The sequence below is a fragment of the Halichoerus grypus genome, chromosome 11 (assembly GCF_964656455.1).
Source record: "Halichoerus grypus chromosome 11, mHalGry1.hap1.1, whole genome shotgun sequence".
Taxonomy (NCBI): Eukaryota; Metazoa; Chordata; class Mammalia; order Carnivora; family Phocidae; genus Halichoerus; species Halichoerus grypus.
This window is the reverse complement of record NC_135722.1, coordinates 80,878,055-80,900,863: the sequence shown is the minus strand read 5'-3', so window position 1 is coordinate 80,900,863 and position 22,809 is coordinate 80,878,055. Positions and strand designations below refer to the sequence as shown.

The window sequence follows — 22,809 nt, the reverse complement described above, 5'->3', positions numbered from 1 at the left end:
AGCATCAAGTGATATATTGAATCATTGAACTACTATATTGTACATATGAAAGTAATATAACACTATTTGAATTATACTGGAATTTAAAAATTATAATAAAAAATAAAAGTATAAAAAATAAGCTTGTTAAAGACTCTAACTCGTGATCTATTAATGTAAAAAGGCAAGAAATTTGTTGAAATAACAGGCACTCTGTATAAAAACGTTGAAAGGTGTTAAATAAAAATCTGGAGCAAGAGAAATTTTAAAATTTACTATATATGACAATAAGTGAAATATTACTATAGAGTTTATATTGTTGAGTACAACAATAGTTATGGCTATAAGTGAAACAATAAATATAGTTAAGTATACATATATTCAACAAATATTTATTGAACACTTAATTTACATAAGCATTACAAAAGACCTAGTTTTTAACTTTACAAAACCTAGGGGAGTCAAGTAAGCAGTATTTACAATAGATGCATATTGAATGTTTAGTTGGTTGCACAGAAAGGTCTAGGCCTTTCTGGGATCAGTTAAGACCAGATTTGAAAGATGACCAAGAGTTTGTCAAGAAGATAAATTTAGAAAAGGGAAGAGAGTCATAAAGGCATGAGAGATTTTGGGGAAATATAAGGATGTTGGTACAGCTAGAACATAAAATAAAAGAGAATATGTAATTTAAAAGAAAAGATGTAATAGTAATCACCCCTTGCTTTTCCCACCCTAATGTATATACAAGATTTTCCAAGGAGAAAGAGAAAAATGTGGTGCTCTATTACAGACCTCTGGCAGTATTGCCCCAGGTTTCAAAAAGGGCAGATGACATATCCTTTCCCCTGCTTGATTAAGCAAATGTTTAAGGTACCTCTGTGTTCCTTTACCACAAACTTTGGCCACAAGAGTGAATCTGATTTTAATCTTGACTAATATAAAATATTAAAGGAAATTCCATAATCTTTTATAAAATTACTTTTCATACTTGGTGGCGCCTGGGTGGCTCAGTCGTTAAGCGTCTGCCTTCGGCTCAGGTCGTGATCCCAGGGTCCTGGGATCGAGCCCCGCATCGGGCTTCCTGCTCTGCGGGAGGCCTGCTTCTCCCTCTCCCACTCCCCCTGCTTGTGTTCTCTCTCTCGCTGTGTATCTCGCTCTGTCAAATAAATAAAATCTTTAAAAAAAAAAAATTACTTTTCATACTTAAGTATAAGTAAGCTAAAGATTTTTGTTTTTGCTCATTTTAAAGTTTTGTGTTTTTTTCTAATTTTATTTTAGTTAGCCACCATACAGTACACCATTAATGTTTGATGTAGTGTTCCATGATTCATTATTTGCTTATAACACCCAGTGCTCCATGCAATACATGTCCTCCTTAATACCCATCACTGAGCTACCCATCCCCCACCCCACCCCCTCTAAAACCCTCAGTTTGTTTCTTGGAGTCCATAGTCTCTCATGGTTCCTCTCCCCCTCTGACATCCCCCCCTTCATTTTTCCCTTCCTTCTCCTAATGTCCTCCCTGCTATTCCTTATGTTCCATAAATAAGGGAAACCATACAATAATTGACTTCCTTTGACTGACTTATTTCACTTAGCATAATCTCCTCCAGTCCCATCCATGTTGATGCAAAAGTTGGGTATTTATCCTTTCTGATGGCTGAGTAATATTCCATTGTACATACGGACCACATCTTCTTTATCCATTCATCTGTTGAAGGGCGTCTCGGCTCTTTCCACAGTTTGGCTATTGAGGACATTGCTGCTATGAACGCTGGGGTGCATAGGACCCTTCTTTTCACTACATCTGTGTCTTTGGGGTAAATACCCAGTAGTGCAATTGCTGGGTCATAGGGTAGCTCTATTTTTAACTTTTTGAGGCACCTCCACACTGTTTTCCAAAGTGACTGTACCAACTTGCATTCCCACCAACAGTGTAAGAGGGTTCCCCTTTGTCCACAACCTCTCCAACATGTGTTGTTTCTTGCCTTGTCAACTTTTGCCATTCTAACTGGTGTAAAGTGGTATCTCAGTGTGGTTTTGATTTGAATTTCCCTGATGGCTAATGGTGATGAACAATTTTTCATGTGTCTGTTAGCCATTTGTATGTCTTCTTTGGAGAAGTGTCTGTTCATATCTTCTGCCCATTTTTTGACTTGATTATTTGTTAGCTAAAGATGTTAAAAGACTCAGTCTGTGTTACAGGAATTTATTGGAAAATAAAGAGTGCCAAAAAAGTAAATTTTCCAGTTAATTAAGGTTTATATGTTTAAGCTGAGATTTTTTTTTCTGTTGTTCAACCCAAGTAAATTAGATTGTCCATGCTTTATTAAATGGAACACATTTGTGGTTTAAAATCATCATGGTTAAATATTAAATTAAAATTCCAGACCTTCTGAAAGATATGCTATTTCTCCTGCACATATTATCCCAGGATCACACATTTATCCACATTTCTTCTATAATTCTTGTCCTCTCCTTCATTCAATACTTCTCATTGTTTTAAATTGTTCTTCCTTTATCGTTATTTCTATTTATTGTATTTTCTAATTTGCAGCCAAAATAAACTGGGCAATAAAGTCAGTACAATCAGTAACATCTTTTTTCATGTGTTACTCACAATCATTAGACCCTTTAAAAGTAAGGTAGCTCCAGGATATTCCAAAGAATTAAGTGTATAGATTTTATAAGGATCTATTTTAGAAACATCTTTAATTCTTTGGTCTGTATCTGTGTTCTTGATGGTTTAGATGTCAGAAAGAAAAAAATGTTACTACAGTTTGACTATCTTACACAACTAATACTTATCAACAGCATGTAACTAATCTTGAAATGATGGAAAGTTCTAAGGGCAATCTGATGCTGACACCATTAAGAAGATGCACAGAAATATTGTGCAAAAGATTTTTAAAGGAGCCCTCAAATTGACTTATAAGATGTGTTCATCTCCTTATGCTCCTGAAGACACAGGTAAAGTATTAAGTAGATTTGGATCATCACCAACATTCATTTATGCCAAACAAAAGGCTGGCTGAGACAGTAATGCACTTGCTGATGTGCATTTTTTTTAAGTTGTCAGTGCATAAAATTTCCAATGGTCTTTAGATATTGTAGATAACTTTTATTTGTGTTATTTTTTTAGGGCAGCATAACTATTTATGTGCTGGAAGAAATGACTGCATTGTTGATAAAATCCGCAGAAAAAACTGCCCAGCATGTCGCCTTAGAAAATGCTGTCAGGCTGGCATGGTCCTTGGAGGTAATGCTTATGTTTCATCATTAATACTGTTGAATATTTACACTCTAAAACCATGGGTCAGGAAATCCTAGTTTTCTTATTCATCTTTGTTCTTGCTTTGCTTTTTCTGTCGTGATTATTGGTGTCTGAATGAAGGAACCATTAGTATCTCATTAACTATAGATTTTCATCATTTTGAGGTCTGTTATGAGAAGTAATAAGCCTTCATTTGTCTATATTGCCTATAAGTAAATGTTATGAGAAGTTCACCAACCTCTTATTAAGTTACATGGGTTGGATCTAGGCTCTGACATTGACTGTCTGTGTGGCCTTGATAAGTCTCCAACCCTTTCTGGACATCAGTATCCTTATCTGTAAAATGAGAGCGCTGAGGTTCTTTCCAGCTCAAAAATTGATTCTGTGAATTGGTCAAGTACAATGATCTCCATCCCTCCCTCTCTCCATCAATCCCTACCACCCTATGTCCCTTCCTCACTCTCTTTAAGTAAGTATATATTGAGCCCTTACTACTTACCAGGTACTATTCTAAGTTCTGGGAGTATAACAGCCATAAATATATACATACATACATATATACATGCATAAATAAATAAATAACCAACCAACCATCTACCCTAATGGAGCTTACATTCCGGGGAGAGGAGCAATAAATACTTATGTCAAATTATGATAAGTGCTATCAAAAAATATTACACAGGGTGAGTTAATAGGAAGTATCAGGGAGAGGAGTCACTCCTGAATCCTTTACTCTAATATTTTCATTTCACTTAGCCATTTCCTTTTCCCCCTTCTTTTTTTTTTTTAAGATTTTGTTTATTCATTTGAGAGAGAGAGACAGAGAGAGCACAAGCAAGGGGAGAGGCAGAGGGAGAGGGAGAAGCAGACTACCTGCTGAGCAGGGAGCCCGATGTGGGGCTGCACCCCAGTTCCTGGATATCATGATCTGAGCCAAAGGCAGACACTTAACCATCTGAGCCACCCAAGTGCCCTTCCCCCGCCTTTATAAATATATTTTCTTTTTTGTTCTTCCCCCTTTTAAGTTTTATTTTTTCAAGTATTCTTTTTTTTTTCTTTCTTCAAAGTTTTATTTAAATTCGTTAGTTAACGTACAGTGTAATATTATTTTCAGGTGTAGAATTTAATGATTCATCACTTACATATACTACACCCAGCGGTCATCACAACTAGTGCCTTCCTTAATTCCCACCACCCATTTCACCCATCTCCCTGACCACCTCCCCTCTACTAAGCATCAGTCTCTTTCTTGGTTTGCATGCATCTCTCCTTTTTTCACCCCTATGTTCATTTGTTTTGTTTCTTAAATTCCACATGTGATTGAAATCATGTGGTGTTTCTCTTTCTCTGATTGGCTTATTTCACTTAGCATAATACACTTTAGCTCCATCCACATTGTTGCAAATGATAAGAGTTCATTCTTTATTGTGGCTGAGTAATATTCCATTGTATATACATATCACATCTTCGTTATCCATTCCTCAGTCGATAGACATTTGGGCTCTTTCCATAATTTGGCTATTGTTCATAATGCTGCTGTATAAACTTTGGGGTGCGGGCACCTGGGTGGCTCAGTCAGTTAAGCATCTGCCTTTGGCTCAGGTCATGATCCCAGGGTCCTGGGATCGAGCCCATGTTGGGCTCCCTGCTCAGCAGGGAGTCTGCTTCTCCCTCTCCCTCTGCCCCTCCTCCCTTCTCGTTCTCTCCCTCTCTGAAATAAATAAATAAAAATCTTTAAAAAATTAAAAAATTGAAAAATAAACATTGGGGTGTCTGTATCCCTTCAAATTAATATTTATGTATCCTTTGCAAAAATACCTATTAGTGCAATTGCTGGATCATGGGGTAGTTCTATTTTTAAATTTTTGAGGAACCTGCATACTGTTTTCCAGACTATGCACCAGTTTGCTTTCCCACCAACAGTGTAAGAAGGTTTCCCTTTCTCTGCATACTCGCCAACACCTGTTGTTTCTTGTGTTGTTCATTTTAGCCATTCTGACAGATGTGAGGTGGTATCTCATTATAGTTTTGATTTGTATTTCCCTGATGATGAGTGATGTTGAACATTTTTTCATGTGTCTGTTAGCCATCTATATGTCTTCTTTAGAAAAATGTCTGTTCATGTCTTCTGCCCATTTCTTAACTGGATTATTTGTTTTTTGGGTGTTGAGTTTTATAAGTTCTTTATAGATTTTGGATACTAACCTTTTATCTGTCATTTGCAAATGTCTTCCCCATTCCATAGATTGCCTTTTAATTTTGTTGATTGTTTCCTTCATTATGCAGAAGTTTTTCATTTTAATGTAGTCCCAATAGTTTATTTTTGCTTTTTATTCTCTTGCCTCAGGAGACATATCTAGTAAGAAGTTGCTATGGCTGATGTCAAAGAGGTTTCTTCCTTTCTCCTCTAGGATTTTGATGGTTTCCTGTCTCACATTATTGTGTGTGTGTATGGTGTAAGAAAGGATACAGTTTCATTCTTTTGCATGTTGCTGTCCAGTTTTCCCAACACCATTTGTTGAAAAGACAGCCTTTTTTCCATCGGATATTCTTTCCTGTTTTATCAAAGATTAATTGACCATATAGTTGTGGGTTCACTTCTGGGTTTTCTATTCTGTTCCACTTATCTATGTGTCTATTTTTGAGTCAATATCGTGCTGTCTTGATCACTACAGCTTTGTAATATAACTTGAAGTCTGGAATTGTGATGTTTCCATCACTTAACCATTTCTTAAGCAGTATTTCTGATATGCATTTGATGTAATAGTTATAATTTTTCTAAAACACATTAGAATGATGTGTTAAATCATCATAAAAAGCTTATGTAGTTTTTTTCTTTTAGATATATATATACACATGTATACGTATTTCTTTTTTTTAAGATTTTATTTATTTATTTGACAGAGAGAGCGAGAGAGCACAAGCAGGGTGAGCAAAAGAAGGAGAGGGAGAAGCAAGCTCCCTGTCGAGCAGGGAGCCCAATGTGGGGGCTTGATCCCAGGACCCTGAGATCATGACCTGAGCGGAAGGCAGACGGTTAACCATCTGAGCCACCTGGGTGCCCCCTTTTATATATATACACACACACACATATATATGTATATTTGTATAGAGATATACTTGACATACAGGTTACTTTAGTTTCAGGTGTAAAACAGTGTTTTGACAACTCTATACATTATGCTATGCTCATCATAAGTGTAGCTACAATCTGTCTTCATACAATGCTATTACAATACCACTGATTTAATTCCCTATGCTGTAGCTTTCATCCCCATGACTTATTCATTTCATGAATAGATAACATGTACCTCTCACTCAATTTCACCTATTTTGCTGATCGTCCCAGCTCCTTCCACTCTGGCAACCATGTTTGGCCTCTGTATTTATGGGTCTATTTCTGCTTTTTTATTTGTTTAGATTTCAAATATAAGTGAAATCATATGGTATTTGACTTTGTCTGATGTATTTCACTTAACATAATACCCTCAAAGTCCATCTATGTTGTTGCAAATGGCAAAATCACATTCTTTTTTATGACTGAGTCCATTGCACATGTATACCACATCTTCTTTATCCATTTATCTATTGATGGACACTTGGGTTGCTTCATATTTTGGTTGTCATTTATAATGCTGAAATAGACATAGGGGTGCATATATCTTTTCAAATTAGTGTTTTTGTTTTCTTTGAGATCCAGTAGTGGAATTACTGAATCATATGTTATTTCTATTTTTAATTTTTTGAGGAACCTCCATACTGTTTCCCATACTGGCTGCACCAATTTTCATTCCCACTAACAGAGCACAAGTCTTCCTTTTTCTCCACATCCTTTGAACACTTGTTATTTATTACCTTTTTGATTCCAGTCATTCTGACAGGTGTAAGGTGATATTTCATTGTGGTTTTGGTTTGCATTCCCCTGATGATTAGTGATGTTGAACATCTTTCATGTGTTTTTTGGCCATCTGTATGTCTTCTTTGGAAAAATGTCTATTCTGGTCCTCTGCCCATTTTTAATCAGTTGTTTTTTTTTTTTTGGTATTGAATCATGTAAGTTCTTTATATATTTTGGATATTAACACCTTATCAGAGATATCATTTAAAAATATCGTCTTCCATTTGTTAGGCTGACTTTTTGCTTTGTTGATGGTTTCCTTCACTGTGCAAAAGCTTTTTATAGTTTATAGTCCCACTAGTTTAATTTTGTTTTTATTTCCCTTGCCTGAGGAGACATAACTAGAAAAATATTGCTAAGGCTAATGTTCAAGAGATTACTATCTGTGTTTTCATCTGGGAGTTTTATGGTTTCCAGTTTCACATGTAGGTCTTTAATCCACTTTGAGTTTATTTTTGTGTATGGTGTAAGAAAGTGATCCAATTTTATTATTTTGCACATATCTGTCCAGTTTTCACAGCACTATTGAAGAGACTGTCTTTCTCCTATTACATATTGTTGCCTCCTTTGTCATAGATTAATTTACCCTATAAGATTGGTTTATTTCTAGGTCTCTATCCTGTTACATTGATCTATGTGTCTGTTTTTGTGCCAGTACTATACTGTTTTGATTACTACAGCTTTGTAGTATATCTTGGAATCTGGAATTGTGATACCTCCAGCTTTGTTCTTTCTCAAGACTGCTTTGGCTTTTCAAGGTCATTTGTAGTTCCATACAAATTTTAGAATTATTTGTTCTAGTTCTATGACAAACACTATTGGTATTAGCAAATACGGATTGTAGTGAATCTGAAGATTGCTTTGGATAGCATGGACATTTCAACAATACTAATTTTTCCAATCCATGAGCATGGTATACATTTTCATTTGTGTCCTCTTCAATTTCTTTCATTAATGTCTTATAGTTTTCACAGGTCTTTCACCTCCTTGATTAAGTTTATTTCTAAGTATTTTATTCTTTTTGTTACAATTGTAAATAGTATTGTTTTATTTCTCTTTCTGATACTTTGTTATTTGTATATAGAAACACAACAGATTTCTGTATATTAATTTTGTATCCTGCAACTTTATTCAATTTGTTTATTACTTTTAATAGTTTTTTGGTGGTGTGTTTAGTGTTTTCTATTTGTAATATCATGTCATCTGCAATAGTGACAGTTTCACTTCTTCCTTACTAATTTGGATGCCTTTTATTTCTTTTTCTTCTCTGATTGCTATGATTAGGACTTCCAGTACTATTTTGAATAAAAGTGGCAAGAGTGGACATCCTTGTCTTGTTCCTGATCTTAAAGGAAAAGCTTACAGTTTTTCACCATTAACTATGATGTTAGCTATGGGTTTGTCATATACAGCCTTTATTAAATTCATAAGAACTTAAATATGTAATCAAGATACCACCTAAAAATAGCTTATGTTCCATGAATAGTATGTGTTGCACTCTGGGAAAGAGTGTGTTAGACCAGTATTTTTTTAGTGTCCACTGTGTTAAGCACCTTGCTTAGTTCAGTCACTGCTACCCTTGAGCACAGTATAATCTAATCTCTAGTAAAATAATTATCAAACAGAAGAGTAATTGGTTTAAGAAAGGTACCATACGTTGCTACACAAATATAGAAAAAGAATTAATTCTATCTGAGGGAGTTGGCAAAAGCTTTTCAAAGAGGAGATTTTCAAAGAATAAATAGAAACTTTAAAGTGGAAAAGGAGAAAGGTGTTTACAATGAAAATACTGTGTATCTGAAAAAAAACATGATATGTTTCAGTGATAAATTTTCAGAAAAGTCAATTATTTAGTGGGAACAGCAAGAAATGAAGCTTCAAAGTTACTTTGGGCCAGCTGATATCTGGAGTTTGACTATTTTGTAGGCAGTGGAAGCAATGATTTTTCTAACAAGCTATTCATGGACTGTCCATGGAATAAAACCCAAATTTCTGAATGCAGCACACAGAGCCTTTCTTCACATAGCAGCTAGTCTCTCTTTTTCTAAGCCCTTCTCCCACCAGTCCTTTGGGAACCTACACTATAGTCACTGGCTCTCACCTGTCTTTGCATGTGTTTTACTTTTGCCTGTACCATTCTCCCTTTACTTTTCATGAACTCTTACTTGTCCTTCATATGAAGTGTGAATTTCTTGTGAAATTTTCCCATCTCTTCAGTCACTGCAGGGAAAGGGATTTTGTGGGAACAGAGTTTAATGTAGCTTTCATATCTGAAAAGGTTGAAAGCCCTTGAATGAGCTTGGACTGGAGTTTGCCCTCATTTTACTTACTTCAGCATTTCTACTCTTATAATGGAAGATGGAGCAAATTTACCAAAGCAGAAGTGATCAGATACACAACCATCAAGAAATGGGATCATTCAGAGGAGAGACTTCTCTCCCTGTGAGAAACTGGGGTTCATTCAGAAGAGAGACTTTGGTTCTAGTCAACAACACAGATGCTCAGTGAGAAATAGAATAACAAAAAGAAGAGAGCTTTAGAGAAGACTCAGAACTGGGAAGAAAGAGAAAGATACCATTCTAGAGGCATAGACTAATTTAGCATCAGAGAAGGGTGGACAGCAAGACCATGTTGGTGCAAAGCTGTTGTAACTAACTTCATTTTCCTTATATTTCTTCTGCTTAAGGGAAGAATTGGTTCCATTATAGGACAGAACTTAATTCAGAGGTAAATATCCCTAACCTCAGAGATTATGGTAAGAAATAGGCAGAAATGTGAGCAGATAGTTATCATTGTCCAGGGATAGTATGCTTGATTTTGTTGTATTTCCCAAGGTTTCCTATTGCCATCCTGTGCCCCAGTTTCCCTTAAATCTTAAGGATTTTTCTCTTTTTGCATAATTTACTTCAATCAGTATACTACCTTATATGGCCAGTTACTGTAAAAGTCATCATCCAAACTGGGATACCTGTGAAGATGAAATAGAGCACTATCAATAACTAAACTGGGATGGGGTGCCTGGGTGGCTCAGTCAGTTAAGTGTCTACCTTTGGCTTCAAGTCATGATCCCGTGGTCCAGGGATCGAGCACCACATTGGGCTCCCTGCTCAGCAGGGAACCTGCTTCTCCCTCTGCCCCTCACCCTGCTCGTGCTTTCTCTCTCTCTCTATCAAATAAATAAATAAAATCTTTAAAAAAATAAATAAACTGGGATAACGGGTATAAACTGACACTATCCCAGACTAACTAAGCTGTAGGGCAAGTCCCCCATTTTCCCATTTAAAAATGCAAATGTGTTCTGGTCAAAATTAGTATATAAACTTCTGGGGATGTAGATAAAATAGTCAAATGCTTACTTATATAATGTATTAATTTAGTTAATTTTTAAGTCACATGCAAATATTTAAGTCACATGCAAAAATCTACTGAATTAGAAGTAGTGCGTGTCTAGTCTCACATTTCATGAGTAATTTTATTCAAACTAATTTCACAAACCTTTGCAAGCAGGATCTTTTCTTCTCAATACAGCCACTCTGTAAGTCAGCTAATCGTTTGACAGAGTTCATCAATTTATCTAAAATATTTGATATGTAGCACTTTTTGAATCCATGTATAGTACTGTAACTGGAAATCTATCCCAAGCCAAATATAGTCATTCACATAATATAACCATTTTAATATTTGCCCCATAAAAGTTTTTTAATGACTTCCCATAATATAACAACTTGCTATATTACTTAATTATAAAATATATTAAGCCTACTGAATTAATAAAAATAAATACCTATGTATCTATCACTCAGTTTTTAATATCAGCTCATTTTTTATATTTTCTCCATTTTTGTTGTAAGGAATAAGATATTAACAGATATTTTGAAGCTTTGGTATATTCTTCCCTAAAAGACTAATTCCTTATCAAATTTCTTTGCCTCTTTTTTTTAAAATCAGGTATTCTCTACAAACCTTCCAAACTACCGCTGTTTGAAGTTATTTCAGTTTAATTTGTCTTTGGCAACATATTGTCATTCAGAATAATTTAGAGTTTCATAATGTTAGATTGTTCATAGGACTAATATATAATGCAGTATCTGTTTCTGAGGGATAATTCTGAGATTAAAACAAAAGGAAATAAAGCCTTACTGTATTTCAGACATATATGAAAGAAAGATTGATTGAATTCTAATGTTATATGTGGTCACATCACATACTGAGAAATAAAATAGTGGTGCGTTTAATTATTTCACAAGTAGATTTGCACAGAGGTTTATTAGAAAGAAGCTGGCAACACACTCTGATATGCCATGGTCCTGATATTGTTTTGCCTGGGAGAGTTAGTAACGAAAGTCTGTAGAGTCAATAATCCAATTCTTATAAATCAGAAAGATACTCAATTTCTGGATTAGATTCTAATTGCTAGTCCTGTATTAAATTTCTGGAGTAAGGGGAAGTGTACTTGTGGTCTACTGAGAATGTGAGAGCATCCTTTTGAATGATAATCAGAGTTGCTCCTGGTTGGATTCTTCCTTAATTAGAAGAGTTTCCCTTCAGTAATAATTGCCTACACAGTACTGAAAATGGAGATACATCCTTTTCCTTCTTTCCTTCCTTCCGTTTATCACTCCTTCTTGAGGTTTCTCATTTCTGATATAGAAACCATTTAAATAACAAAAAAATGAAACAAAGAGAGAAAATTGAAACATTTTTAAAGATTTAATAAAATATATGGTAGAATATCAGAAGTCAAAAATATTAATGTTTTGATATGTCATGACATAGATATTGCAGATTGTTCTTACCAGCTTCAGCGACTATGTTCTGATTATTAGAATTGTGTTTGAGTTATTGGGTCTCTTAGTTGCATATAATTCTTATTTTTAATGAATCACTTCCTTGCCTTTACCAGGTCACAGTGAACTCTTGCATTTTGTTCATTGCTGTACGGTACTGAGTATGAAAGATAGTTACACGCTGAAGGATGGTAATATATCTTCTAATTTAGGTATTCTGCTTCTAACTTCTTTCCTTTGGAAAACATGTTTGTGTAATGACTCACAGAAAATTCTAAAATGAATACAGCTCTGTATTTTGCATTTGTGGTAAAAATGCTAACTTACTATAAAGGTAATTAGTTCTTACAAAATATGTAGCTTTCTATGTAAAAGAATGATTAAATGCATAGTTAATATTAGCTGAAATTTTTTTTAAAGCTGGAGACTTTTTATAGGGTTATTTATTTATTTATTTATTTATTTTGGTAGAGAGCCTTTTCTTCAGATTTTAAAGGGTTTTGTTAGAAAGCTAGTTTCTCTCCTACCTCCTCCTGCCCCTAGATTCACCCCCACATCTCTTGGCAAAGAGAATTATTTTCTGGGCTACATGGGTATGTAGTAGGGCTATATGGGTTGTGTAGTAAAGCTGTGTTCTTTTTTTCTTCTACACTTGAAGACAAAAAGCCTCATTTTTTTTCTGTAGAATTCCAAAATTCCTGAACAGTACCTTTTATGGATGTATAGAAACTTAGACTATGCCTTTGATTACTCTAAAAACTGAAATCATCTGCCCTCTCTTTGATGCGGGGATCGCTTTGGGTGACGCCTGACACCTACCTTTTCAGACCTCTCATGGTCTTCCTCTTATGAGCATTTCCTTTTCTACTCAAACCCTGGTCTTTGAATCAGCAACCCCCATCCCAAGACAGTACCTCACACTGAACTGAAACCTGCAGCCAAATGATGTCTTCTGGTCACTCCCTGATTGTTCACCCTAAATACCTTTTCATACATGCTAGATTAAGGATATCCCTTAGAGCATTCATTTTCATTTCTTTGTTTTTGTTTGTTTGTTTGGGGGTGTTTTTTAGTGGTGTTTGTTTGTTTTGGGGGACTGCTTTTATGGCTGCCAGGTAGAACATATTCAATAATAGCTGGCAGTATCTCCTATTTCTAGATCCAGTAAAAAGTCAGGATCGAGGGGTACAAAGATTCTCCTCCATTTGTAGTCTGACTTTAGTTGGATGATTTAAAACAATTCTAGTATAGTTTTTTTCTGGAAAATACCTATTTTAATTTCATATTTCCTATTATCTAGCATTCGTATTTTTTTAAAATAAAAACACAGGCATGTTGTTTTGATCTGAGAAGTAGAGGTGGAACTTGAAAAAGGAAAAGCAAGCTAAATCAGTGCCAAAAGGGTTGTTAGAGCATAGTCCCAGTTTACTGGTCCCAGCAACATCATCCTTTTTTTAACCCAAAGTAAAAACATATATCTATACATGATTTCTTACAGCTACTATTAGGATAATTGCCTATAAATCCGCCAAAACTACAGCAAGGCTTATTACGATCCTCATAATATCAAAGGATTTGATTTGCACCATTCCCTGTCTGCTGATCTTGGTTTCTCATCCAATTCCCAAAAAGCTTTCTGGCTGCCATAAAACTTACATTTTAATATCCAGTATAATACTCTTCCTTTGCCTCCATGCAATAGGCCTGGCATTATCACATGAACACCTTGTGTCATCCACTCAATATAATTTTTTTTTTTTTTGCCGGAAATAACAAATAGCAGAGAGGCCATGGCAAAGTAAACAACATTCATTTCAGATCATGATCCAGAATTAGTAATCATTATTACTTTATTCAGTCTAAAAGATCTACCTATATGTTTACCTGTTGGTTTTTTTTCCAACTCAGTCTTTCATTCAGTTTATTTTTGAAATAAAATTTTTATAAGTTCTTTCTGTGGGAAATTGTTAATGATAAACTCATTTGCTTCCACTTAAAATATCTTTATTTAATCTTCATTTTTGAATGATGATTTTGGTAGTTTAAAAATTTTAGGTTGATTTTTTTTCCCCCCACACCTTAAAGATGTTCATCTATTATCTTCTGGCATGTATCATTTTTTTCTGAGAATTCTCCCATTGATCTAACAGTTTCTTTGAGGCAATATTTTCTCTATATTTATATAAAATGTTTTTATACTTGGTTCTCCAATTTCACTCTAATAACCAATTATAAATTAGTTTCATTTTTTCTACTTGTAAATCATGATTTCTAAATCTGAGAATTTGTGTGTTTCATAAATACCAGGAGTATTCTTCCCAGTGTTCTTCAAATTTTGCCTCACTCCACGTTTTTCTACCTCTTGAACACTTACTAGACATGTATTAGTTAGCCCGTTCTGTCTTCTAGTCCATTCTGTCTTCTATATATCTTTATCCTATTTAATATTTCCTGTATTGTTATATACCTGTGCTATATTCTGTGTATTTTAGTCAGTTATGTCTTCAAGTTTACTATTTCTTCATTTTAGTGATGGTATTTTTTTTAGACATTATACTTGTTTCTTTTATAAATCTGTCTTATTTTTACTACGTTTCCCTTTTTTGTGTTTCCATTCTTTTTTCATATAACTTTAATAATTGTAAATAAACTTGTGAATATTTGTAGTCAGTAATTCCAAAGTCCCATAACTCCAGATCTAATTATGCCACTGTAGCACAGTGGTTTAAAAAAGCCATTATTATTTACAGAATTTCCCCATGATTGTAGTATAAATACTCCTTTATAACAAATTTCAGCCTACCAATGTTTTAAAAACTGGCTCTTAATATTCCCGAATACTTAATAAGTTTTCATAGGCTGTTGTGAGCCAATTCCAGCACCATGTTTATTATCTCTGCTACTTCTCACTCATTGGGCCTTTTGTAATTTTGGATTATAAACTCATATTTAGCACAGTTTAATTTTTTTTTAAATCCTATGTGGCTTTAATTGAGGAGTTTTTCTCCAGAGAATTTTTATTTTATTCTTCCAGGCACTTTAAGGATTTCATTGATAAAGGAACACTTTTCATATTTACTTTTTGCCTCTAGGATTCCCATACCATGCAGATAGAATAATTTCAGAGGGGGGCCTTTGATTAAGAATTATCAAAGGAGAGATTTTTTTTCCATACTGAGCTAAGGGATGAAACAGACATGCTTTCTTTTCATGTCCCTTTTTCAGTGGATAGAGATAGTCTTCATTTTGGACTCCTTGATACTTTGCTGACTTTTTGAGAAGTTTAGCTATGCACTTTAAAGTATGTTAGTTATACTTTATCCATCGTATTAGGTGTTCTGGAGAAGATTAATAAGCCACCTAATTTTCTACATTGCCAGTAAGAGAAGTTTACATAGAATTTTATGCCAATTTCAATCAAATATATTAACCCTGCTTTAAAATTTTAAATATTATCAGTAGGTTAAAAAGAAATTTTTAAAGCACCTCTGTAGATGGTATAGCACTGTAATAACAGTAAGGATGTAGAGTCACAACAAGTAGGTTTTGATTTAAATTTAAATTTGATTAAATTTCCCCACTAAACCCAGCAATTACAATACAAGGTATTTATTCAAAGGATACAAAGACAGTGATTTGAAGGGGCACATGAACCCCAATGTTTATAGCAGCAGTGTCCACAATTGCCAAAACATGGTAAATGCCCAAATGTTGTCCATCAACAGATGAATGAATAAAGAAAATGTGGTGTATATATATGATGGAATATTACTCAGTCATCAAAAAGAATGAAATCTTGCCATTTGCAACAACGTGGAACTAGAGGCTATTATGCTAAGTGAAGTAAATCAGTCAGAGAAAGACAAACACCATATGATTTCACTCATATGTGGAATTTAAGAAACAAAACAGATGAACATAGGGGAAGGGAAGGAAAAATAAAATAAGATAAAAACAGAGAGAAAGGCAAACCACGAGAGACTCTTAACTAAAAGGAACAAAGTGAGGGTTGCTGTAGGGGAGGTAGGTAGGGGGATGGAGTAACTGGGTGATGGGGATCAAGGAGGGCACTTTATGTAATGAGCACTGGGTGTTATATGTAACTGATGAATCACTAAATTCTACCATGAAACTAATAATACACTATATGTTAACTAACTTGAATTTAAATTTAAAAAAATAATACATAAATTTCCCCACTAATAGCTGCAGGACCTCAGGAACACACTGCAACCTTTACACATCTTTATTTTCTTTTCCATTAAGATCACATAATGAGAGTTATGAGGGCAAATGAAATGATAGATCTAAAGCATATAGCACAGTGCCTGGCCTATAAAAAAGCTTAGTAAATTGTGGCTTCAAATATCTTGGAGCCATTTTTGCAGATATTATCATTGGCAAAATAAATATTTAACTTTAATGTAAAATATATTCTTGTATCTTCCAAAAGTTTTTAATTATTTCTTTGTAGGAACCCTTGAAAAATCAAAGCAGGTATCTTGGAATTGACATTAATTTACAGAATCATAGATAGTAGAGGTACCTAATTAATGTAATAATTATTGAATATTATTATATTTATGCTCCCAAGCCATATGTTTCCCATGTAAACATAATCTGAAAGAAAATGTATATATTTTACATGGTAGGAAAATTTTGTAAATGATTGAAAATATTTCAGATGAATTTTTTTTTTTTTACCTTTGTAGAAGAATGTCCTACTTGTTTTGATTTTTAGAAGTGTCATGGTAACTATTTGGGATAGAGTCTATGACTCCAGGAGTATGCTAAAGTTATAAAAGATATTCACCAATTTGATCTACCAAAGACAAAAGGAAGAATTTGTGTTGCTTAGGATGGGACTGAGGGAAGTAGAAGAAGTGAAATGAAAAAGGAAGTAAATGAGATGTGTACTGTGTGTTCTACTTCTCTTGGACAACCAAATCTTTACTAAAATTCTATTAAAACATGGGAAATGTGTGGTATGGGCCCCTCCCCACTCAAATCTGTATACATTGCCTTTGTTTTTAAGCATCTAATGTAAATGAAGAGAAAATGAGATTCTAATGTTTTTCCTTTGTTGATGACCTGGGTCTTCTGCCTGTGTTTCTTAATCATTGAATTTCAGTAATTTCATCAATACTTAGCTCTTTCTTAATCTATTATTTTTTCCTGAAACGGAATAAGCCCTTTTATGTGTGAAACTTCAAGTCTTCTTATATATTAGCAAAGTATTCTCTATTACCTTCAGAGATTTTTTGTTTTATGTTTTCTTTCCCTTTTTCATGGTCCCCGGTAATAATCAGCTCTCTGGTCACGGACTTCCACACTTACAATCCTTTCTCTACTCACTTTAATTTTAGTTCTTTTATACTTCATTTGGTGATTTTTCTCAAAATCTCAACATCATATCTCTGGCTCCTTTTTTTACACTGGCAGTTCTCCTTTTTGTTTTCTTCTAATAAGTCTTTTTAATCCATTAGAGCTTTATTTCTTTATTTTTTTCTTTTTCAGCTCCCATTTTAACTTATTTTGTTTTGTAATTTCTTGCATCTTTTATTTGATGTTATATTTCTCTCCTTTGAATTCTTGAAGTTTAGATGTCATTTTATTTTTGAAATATAGTGGAAGTTTTGCCTAGGTTCATTTCCCACAGTAATTCTCCCTCCCACTTGTATTCATCTGATTTTTAATTTTTACATTCTCCTTTTATCATTTCTAAAAATAGTTTTGCTTAAATTCTTTATGGTATGTCTGCTACTTACTATACATTTAAGTCTATATAATTCTATCTTAGCCTGCTATTTGACTTAGTAATTGTTAGCCCTTTCCCTTTGGCTTTCTTTTTGCTTTGATTATCCCCTTATAATTTGAGCTAGAAGACTTGAATTCTTAGCTATTTGGTTTGGTATGGAAGACAGGGAAAGAGTGGTTGGAGACATAAATGTAGCTATGGTAGAATAACGTCAACAGCTAAAGTTTGCAAGCATATGTGAATTCCAAACAATCTATGAAATATGCTACACCCTCTGCCCTAGATTGTGTCTTTGCTGGAGGGAAATTCCCCTTAGATTTTTTTCTCATTCTTCAGAGTGCAGAACTTATATGGCAGGAGACCAGATTATTGTTGACACCCTTGTAGCAAAAATGTTTTTGTTGCTGTGCAATTATTGATTTATTCAACAAAATTTTTTTATTGTTACTATGTACAAGGTACTGTGATATCATCAAAGAGTTTATGTTTTAGTTGAGGACAGAAACAATTTAAAAAAACCCATTGTATAAAATATTATGGCCTGACAGAACATGATAAATGCTAAAAAATAAAAATAAAAAAGAGACGCAGGATAGAAAGTGTTAAGGGTTAGTGTACATTTATCTCTGCTCAGTCAAATATGATCAGTAACTCCAAAAATAATCCCCAGTTTTCCATTACTTTTCTCTCTTCTATGTCTTGTCTGAGTTGCTTCTATTTAAACTTAGAAGACCAAGTTTGAGGGAAAAGTAGTTAGTATGACCATATGGTCCTTGTTTGGGTGTCCTTTAACATTCTACTATGAAAATGGATGCTGAGGACTTATGTTCTCTGCTTTCCCAGCAGCCTTCATATGCCCCAATTAAAACTCTTCTCACCTGCCACTTTTAACATACATTAAGATACTAGACATATTTGGCATATGTTCCTGGGTTCTGTATCCTATCTTGTTTGTCTCTATGTCCATTCATACAAACATATAATACCATCATGTTGGATTGTGGCAGTAGTATTATAAATTTTAATAAATAGCATGGCATATATTGAAATCACAATTGCTATTTTTCTTGGCTACTCTAACAATCGTTTATTCTTCTCAATGAACAGTAAAACCATCATTTCCAGTTCCAAAAAATTGGATTCTGATTGAAACAGCATAACATTTATGTATTAATCTGAGCAAGAGTGACAGTTTAAGGTTCCCAATCCAGAAACATGCCTCTTCATTAATTCACGTATTTGTTTTATGTCCTATGACAGAATTTTATACATTTTTGCTTTTGTTTTTGTTTTTTTAAAGATTTTATTTTTATTTGAGAGAGAGAGAGATGAGTGGGGGCAGGCAGAGAGGGGAGAAGCAGGCTCCCCAGTGAGCAGGGAGCCCAACACAGGGCTGCATCCCAGGACCCTGGGATCATGAGCGTAAAGAAGATGCTTAACCAACTGAGCCACCCAGGTGCCCACAGAATTTTATACTTTTAATACAGGTCCTATGTTTTTCTTAAATTTATTCTTGTTATTTTATAACTTTCACCTCTGTTGTGGTAGAATATTATTTTCTATTCTTAAAATGGTAATTATTAGAACTGATATAGTGATTTTTTTATTTCTTAAATTTAGTTATTATATATTAATTTTTAATTGAAGAGTAATTAACATAAAATATTACATTAATTGCAGGTGTGCAACATATTGATTCCACAATTCTATACATTAGTCAATGCTCACCACAAGTGTAGTTACCATGTCACCATACGTTATTCTAATATTATTGACTATATTCCCTATGCTATACTTTTCATATCCATAACTTATTTATTTTATAACTAGAAGTTTTTTTTTTTTTTAAGATTTTATTTATTTGACAGAGAGAGACACAGTGAGAGAGGGAATATAAGCAGGAGGGGTGGGAGAGGGAGAAGCAGGCCTCCCGCCGAGCAGGGAGCCCGATGTGGGACTCGATCCCAGGATTCTGAGATCATGACCTGAGCCGAAGGCAGACGCTTAACGACTGAGCCACCCAGGCGCCCTATAACTAGAAGTTTTTAACTTCTTAATTCCCTTTATCTATTTCACACATGCCCTCACCCACCTTCCCCCTGGTAACCACCAGTTCTCTATATTTTATTTAAGAGTCTGTTTTTATATTCCCATATAAGTGAGGGGTGCCTGGATGGCTCAGTCAGTTAAGCATCTGCCTTCAGCTCAGTTCATGATATCCAGGTCCTGGGATCGAGCCCTGCATCCCCCATTAGGCTCCCTGCTCATCAGGATCTGCCCCTCCCCCTGCTCCTGTACTCTGTGCTCTCTCTCTCTCTCCCTTTCAAATAAATAAATAAAATCTTTTTAAAAAAAGAATCCCCTATAAGTGAAATCATATGGTACTTGTCCTTCTGTCTGACTTATTTCACTTAGCATAATACCCTATAGGTCCATCTATGTTGCTGCAAATGGCAAGATCTCAGGTTATTTTATGGCTAAGTCGTATTCCTGTGTGTCTATGTCTGTGTGTATCATATCATCTTTATCCATTCATCTATCAATGGACACTTATGTTGTTTCCATATTTTGGCTATTGTAAATAATGCTGCAATAAACATAGGGGTCCATATATATTTTCAATTAGTGTTTTTGTTTTCTTTGGGTAAAAACCCAGTAGTAGAATTACTGGATCTTATGATACTTCTATTTTTAATGTTTTAAGGAACCCTTGTGTTGTTTTCCACAGTGATTGCACCAATTTACATTCCCAAGAGTGCTAGAGGGTCCCCATTTTTTCCATTCTTGCCAAGACTTGTTATTCTTTTGTCCTTTTGATTCTAGCCATTCTGACTGGTGTGAGGTGATACCTCTGTTGTGATTTTGATTTGTGTTTCCCTGATGATTAGTGATGTTGAGCATCTTTTCGTGTGTCTGTTGGCCATCTGTATGTCTTCTCTGGAAAAATGTCTATTCAGGTCCTCTGCCCATTTTTTAATCAGATTTTTTTGGGGGGGTGTTGAGTTGTATAAGTTCTTGATATACTTTGCATATTAACCCCTTATCAGATATATCATTACAAATATCTTCTTCCATTCAGTATGTTGCCTTTTTGTTTTGTTGATGGTTCCCTTCACTGTGCAAAAGCTTTTTATTTTGGTGTAGTCCCAATAATTTGATTTTGCTTTTGTTTTCCATGCCTCATGAGACATATCTACAAAATGTTTCTGTGGCTAAATCAGAGAGATTATTGCCCATTTTCTTCTAGGAGTTTTATGGTTTCAGGTCTTACAGTTAAGCCTTTAATCCATTTTGAGGTGTTTTGTTTTGTTTTGTTGTATATGATATAAGAAAGTGGTCCAGTTTTATTCTTTTGCATGTAGCTGTCCAGTTTTCCCAACCCCATTTATTGAAAAGACTGTCTTTTCCCCCATGTATAATCTTGCCTTGTTATAGATTAATTGACCATATAAGTGTGGGTTTATTTCCAAGCTCTCTATCCTGTTACAGATACATATATATCTGTTTTTGTGCAAATATCATACTGCTTTGATTGCTGTAGCTTTGTAATAAAGATTGAAATTCAGGAGCATGATACCAGCAGCTTGTTCTTTCTCAAGATTGTTTTGGCTATTCAAAGATTTTTGTGGTTCCATACAAATTTTAGGATAATTTGTTCCAGTTCTGTGAAAAATGCTGTTGATATTTTGATAGGGATTGCATTGAATCTGTAGATTTCTTTGGATAGCATGGACATTTTAAGGATATAATTCTTCTAATCCATAAACATGGTATACATTTCCATTTGTTTTTGTTCTCTTCAATTTTTTTCATCAGTGTTTTATAGTTTTCAGAACTTTTTACCTCCTTGTTTAAATTTATTCCTAGGTATTTTATTCTTTTTGGTGCAATTGTAAATGGTGTTCTCTTAATTTCTCTTTCTGCTACTTGTTATTAGTGTATAAAATGTGACAGATTTTTGTATATTAATTTTGTATCCTGCAACTTTACTGAATTCATTTATCAGTTTTAATAGTTTTTGGTGGAGTCTTTCAGGTCTTTGTATAGAATATCATGTCATCTGCAATAATGACAGTTTTACTTCTTTTCCGATTTGAATGCCTTTTCTTTTTCTTGTCTGGTTGCTGCAGCTAGGACTTTCCAGTACTGTGTTGAATAAAAGTTGTGAGTGTAGAATCCTTGTCTTTTTCCTAATCTTAGGAGGAAAGTTTTCAGTTTTTCACTATTGAGTATGATTTTTGCTGTGGGTTTTCATATATGGTTTTTCATATGGTGAGTTAAGTTCCCTCTGTTTAGGCTCACTTTGTTGAGAGTTTTTAACATGTATTTTGTTAAATAATTTTCTGCATATTTTCAGATAATCATATGATTTTTATCCTTTTTTTTATTAATGGGATGTATAAAACTGATTGATTTGAGAATATTGAACCACCTTTGCATCTCTAGAATAAATCCTGCTTGATTGTGGTGAATGATTAATGTTGAATTTGGTTAGCTAATATCTTGTCGAAGATTTTTGCATCTGTGTTCATCAGAAACATTGGCCTGTATTTTTATAGTGACTGCCTGGTTTTGGTATCAGGGTAATGCTGGTCTCATAGAATGAATTTGGAAGTTTTTCTCGCTCTTTGATTTATAGTTTCTCAATAGTTTGAGAAGAATAGGTATTAACTTTTCTTTAAATATTTAGTATGGTATGCCTGGGTGGCTCCGTCAGTTAAGCGTCTGCCTTTGGCTCAGGTCATGATCCCAGGGTCCTGGGATGGAGTTCCGCATCAGGCTCCTTGCTCAGCGCGGAGCCTGCTTCTCCCTCTGTCTGCTGCTCCCCCTGCTGGTGCTCACTCTGTCTCTCTGACAAATAAATAAATAAAATCTTAAAAAAATATAAATGTTTAGTAGAATTCATGTGTGAAACCATTTTTTCCTGGACTTTATTTGTTGGGAGCTTTTTTTATTACTGATTCAGTTTCATTACTACCTAGATAAAAACTTTAAAATTTTTTTCTGTTTCTTCCTGATTCAGTTTTGAAAGACTGAGTATTTCTAGGAATTTATCCATTTCTTCTAGGCTGTCCAATCTGTTGGCATATAATTTTTCATTATATTCTCTTAG

At 34.3% G+C, this 22,809-nt stretch overlaps 1 protein-coding gene across 2 annotated transcripts in view; it reads left to right on the top strand.

Annotated features, from left to right (window-relative positions):
• The window catches only part of PGR (progesterone receptor), a 98,209-nt gene that overhangs the window by 37,696 nt on the left and 37,704 nt on the right, over window positions 1–22,809 (top strand). For both annotated transcript variants that reach the window (XM_078058737.1, XM_036081767.2), the window contains exon 3: window positions 3,122–3,238. In XM_078058737.1, the coding sequence (XP_077914863.1) occupies window positions 3,122–3,238 (117 nt within the window). The remainder of the gene's footprint in view (window positions 1–3,121; window positions 3,239–22,809) is intronic.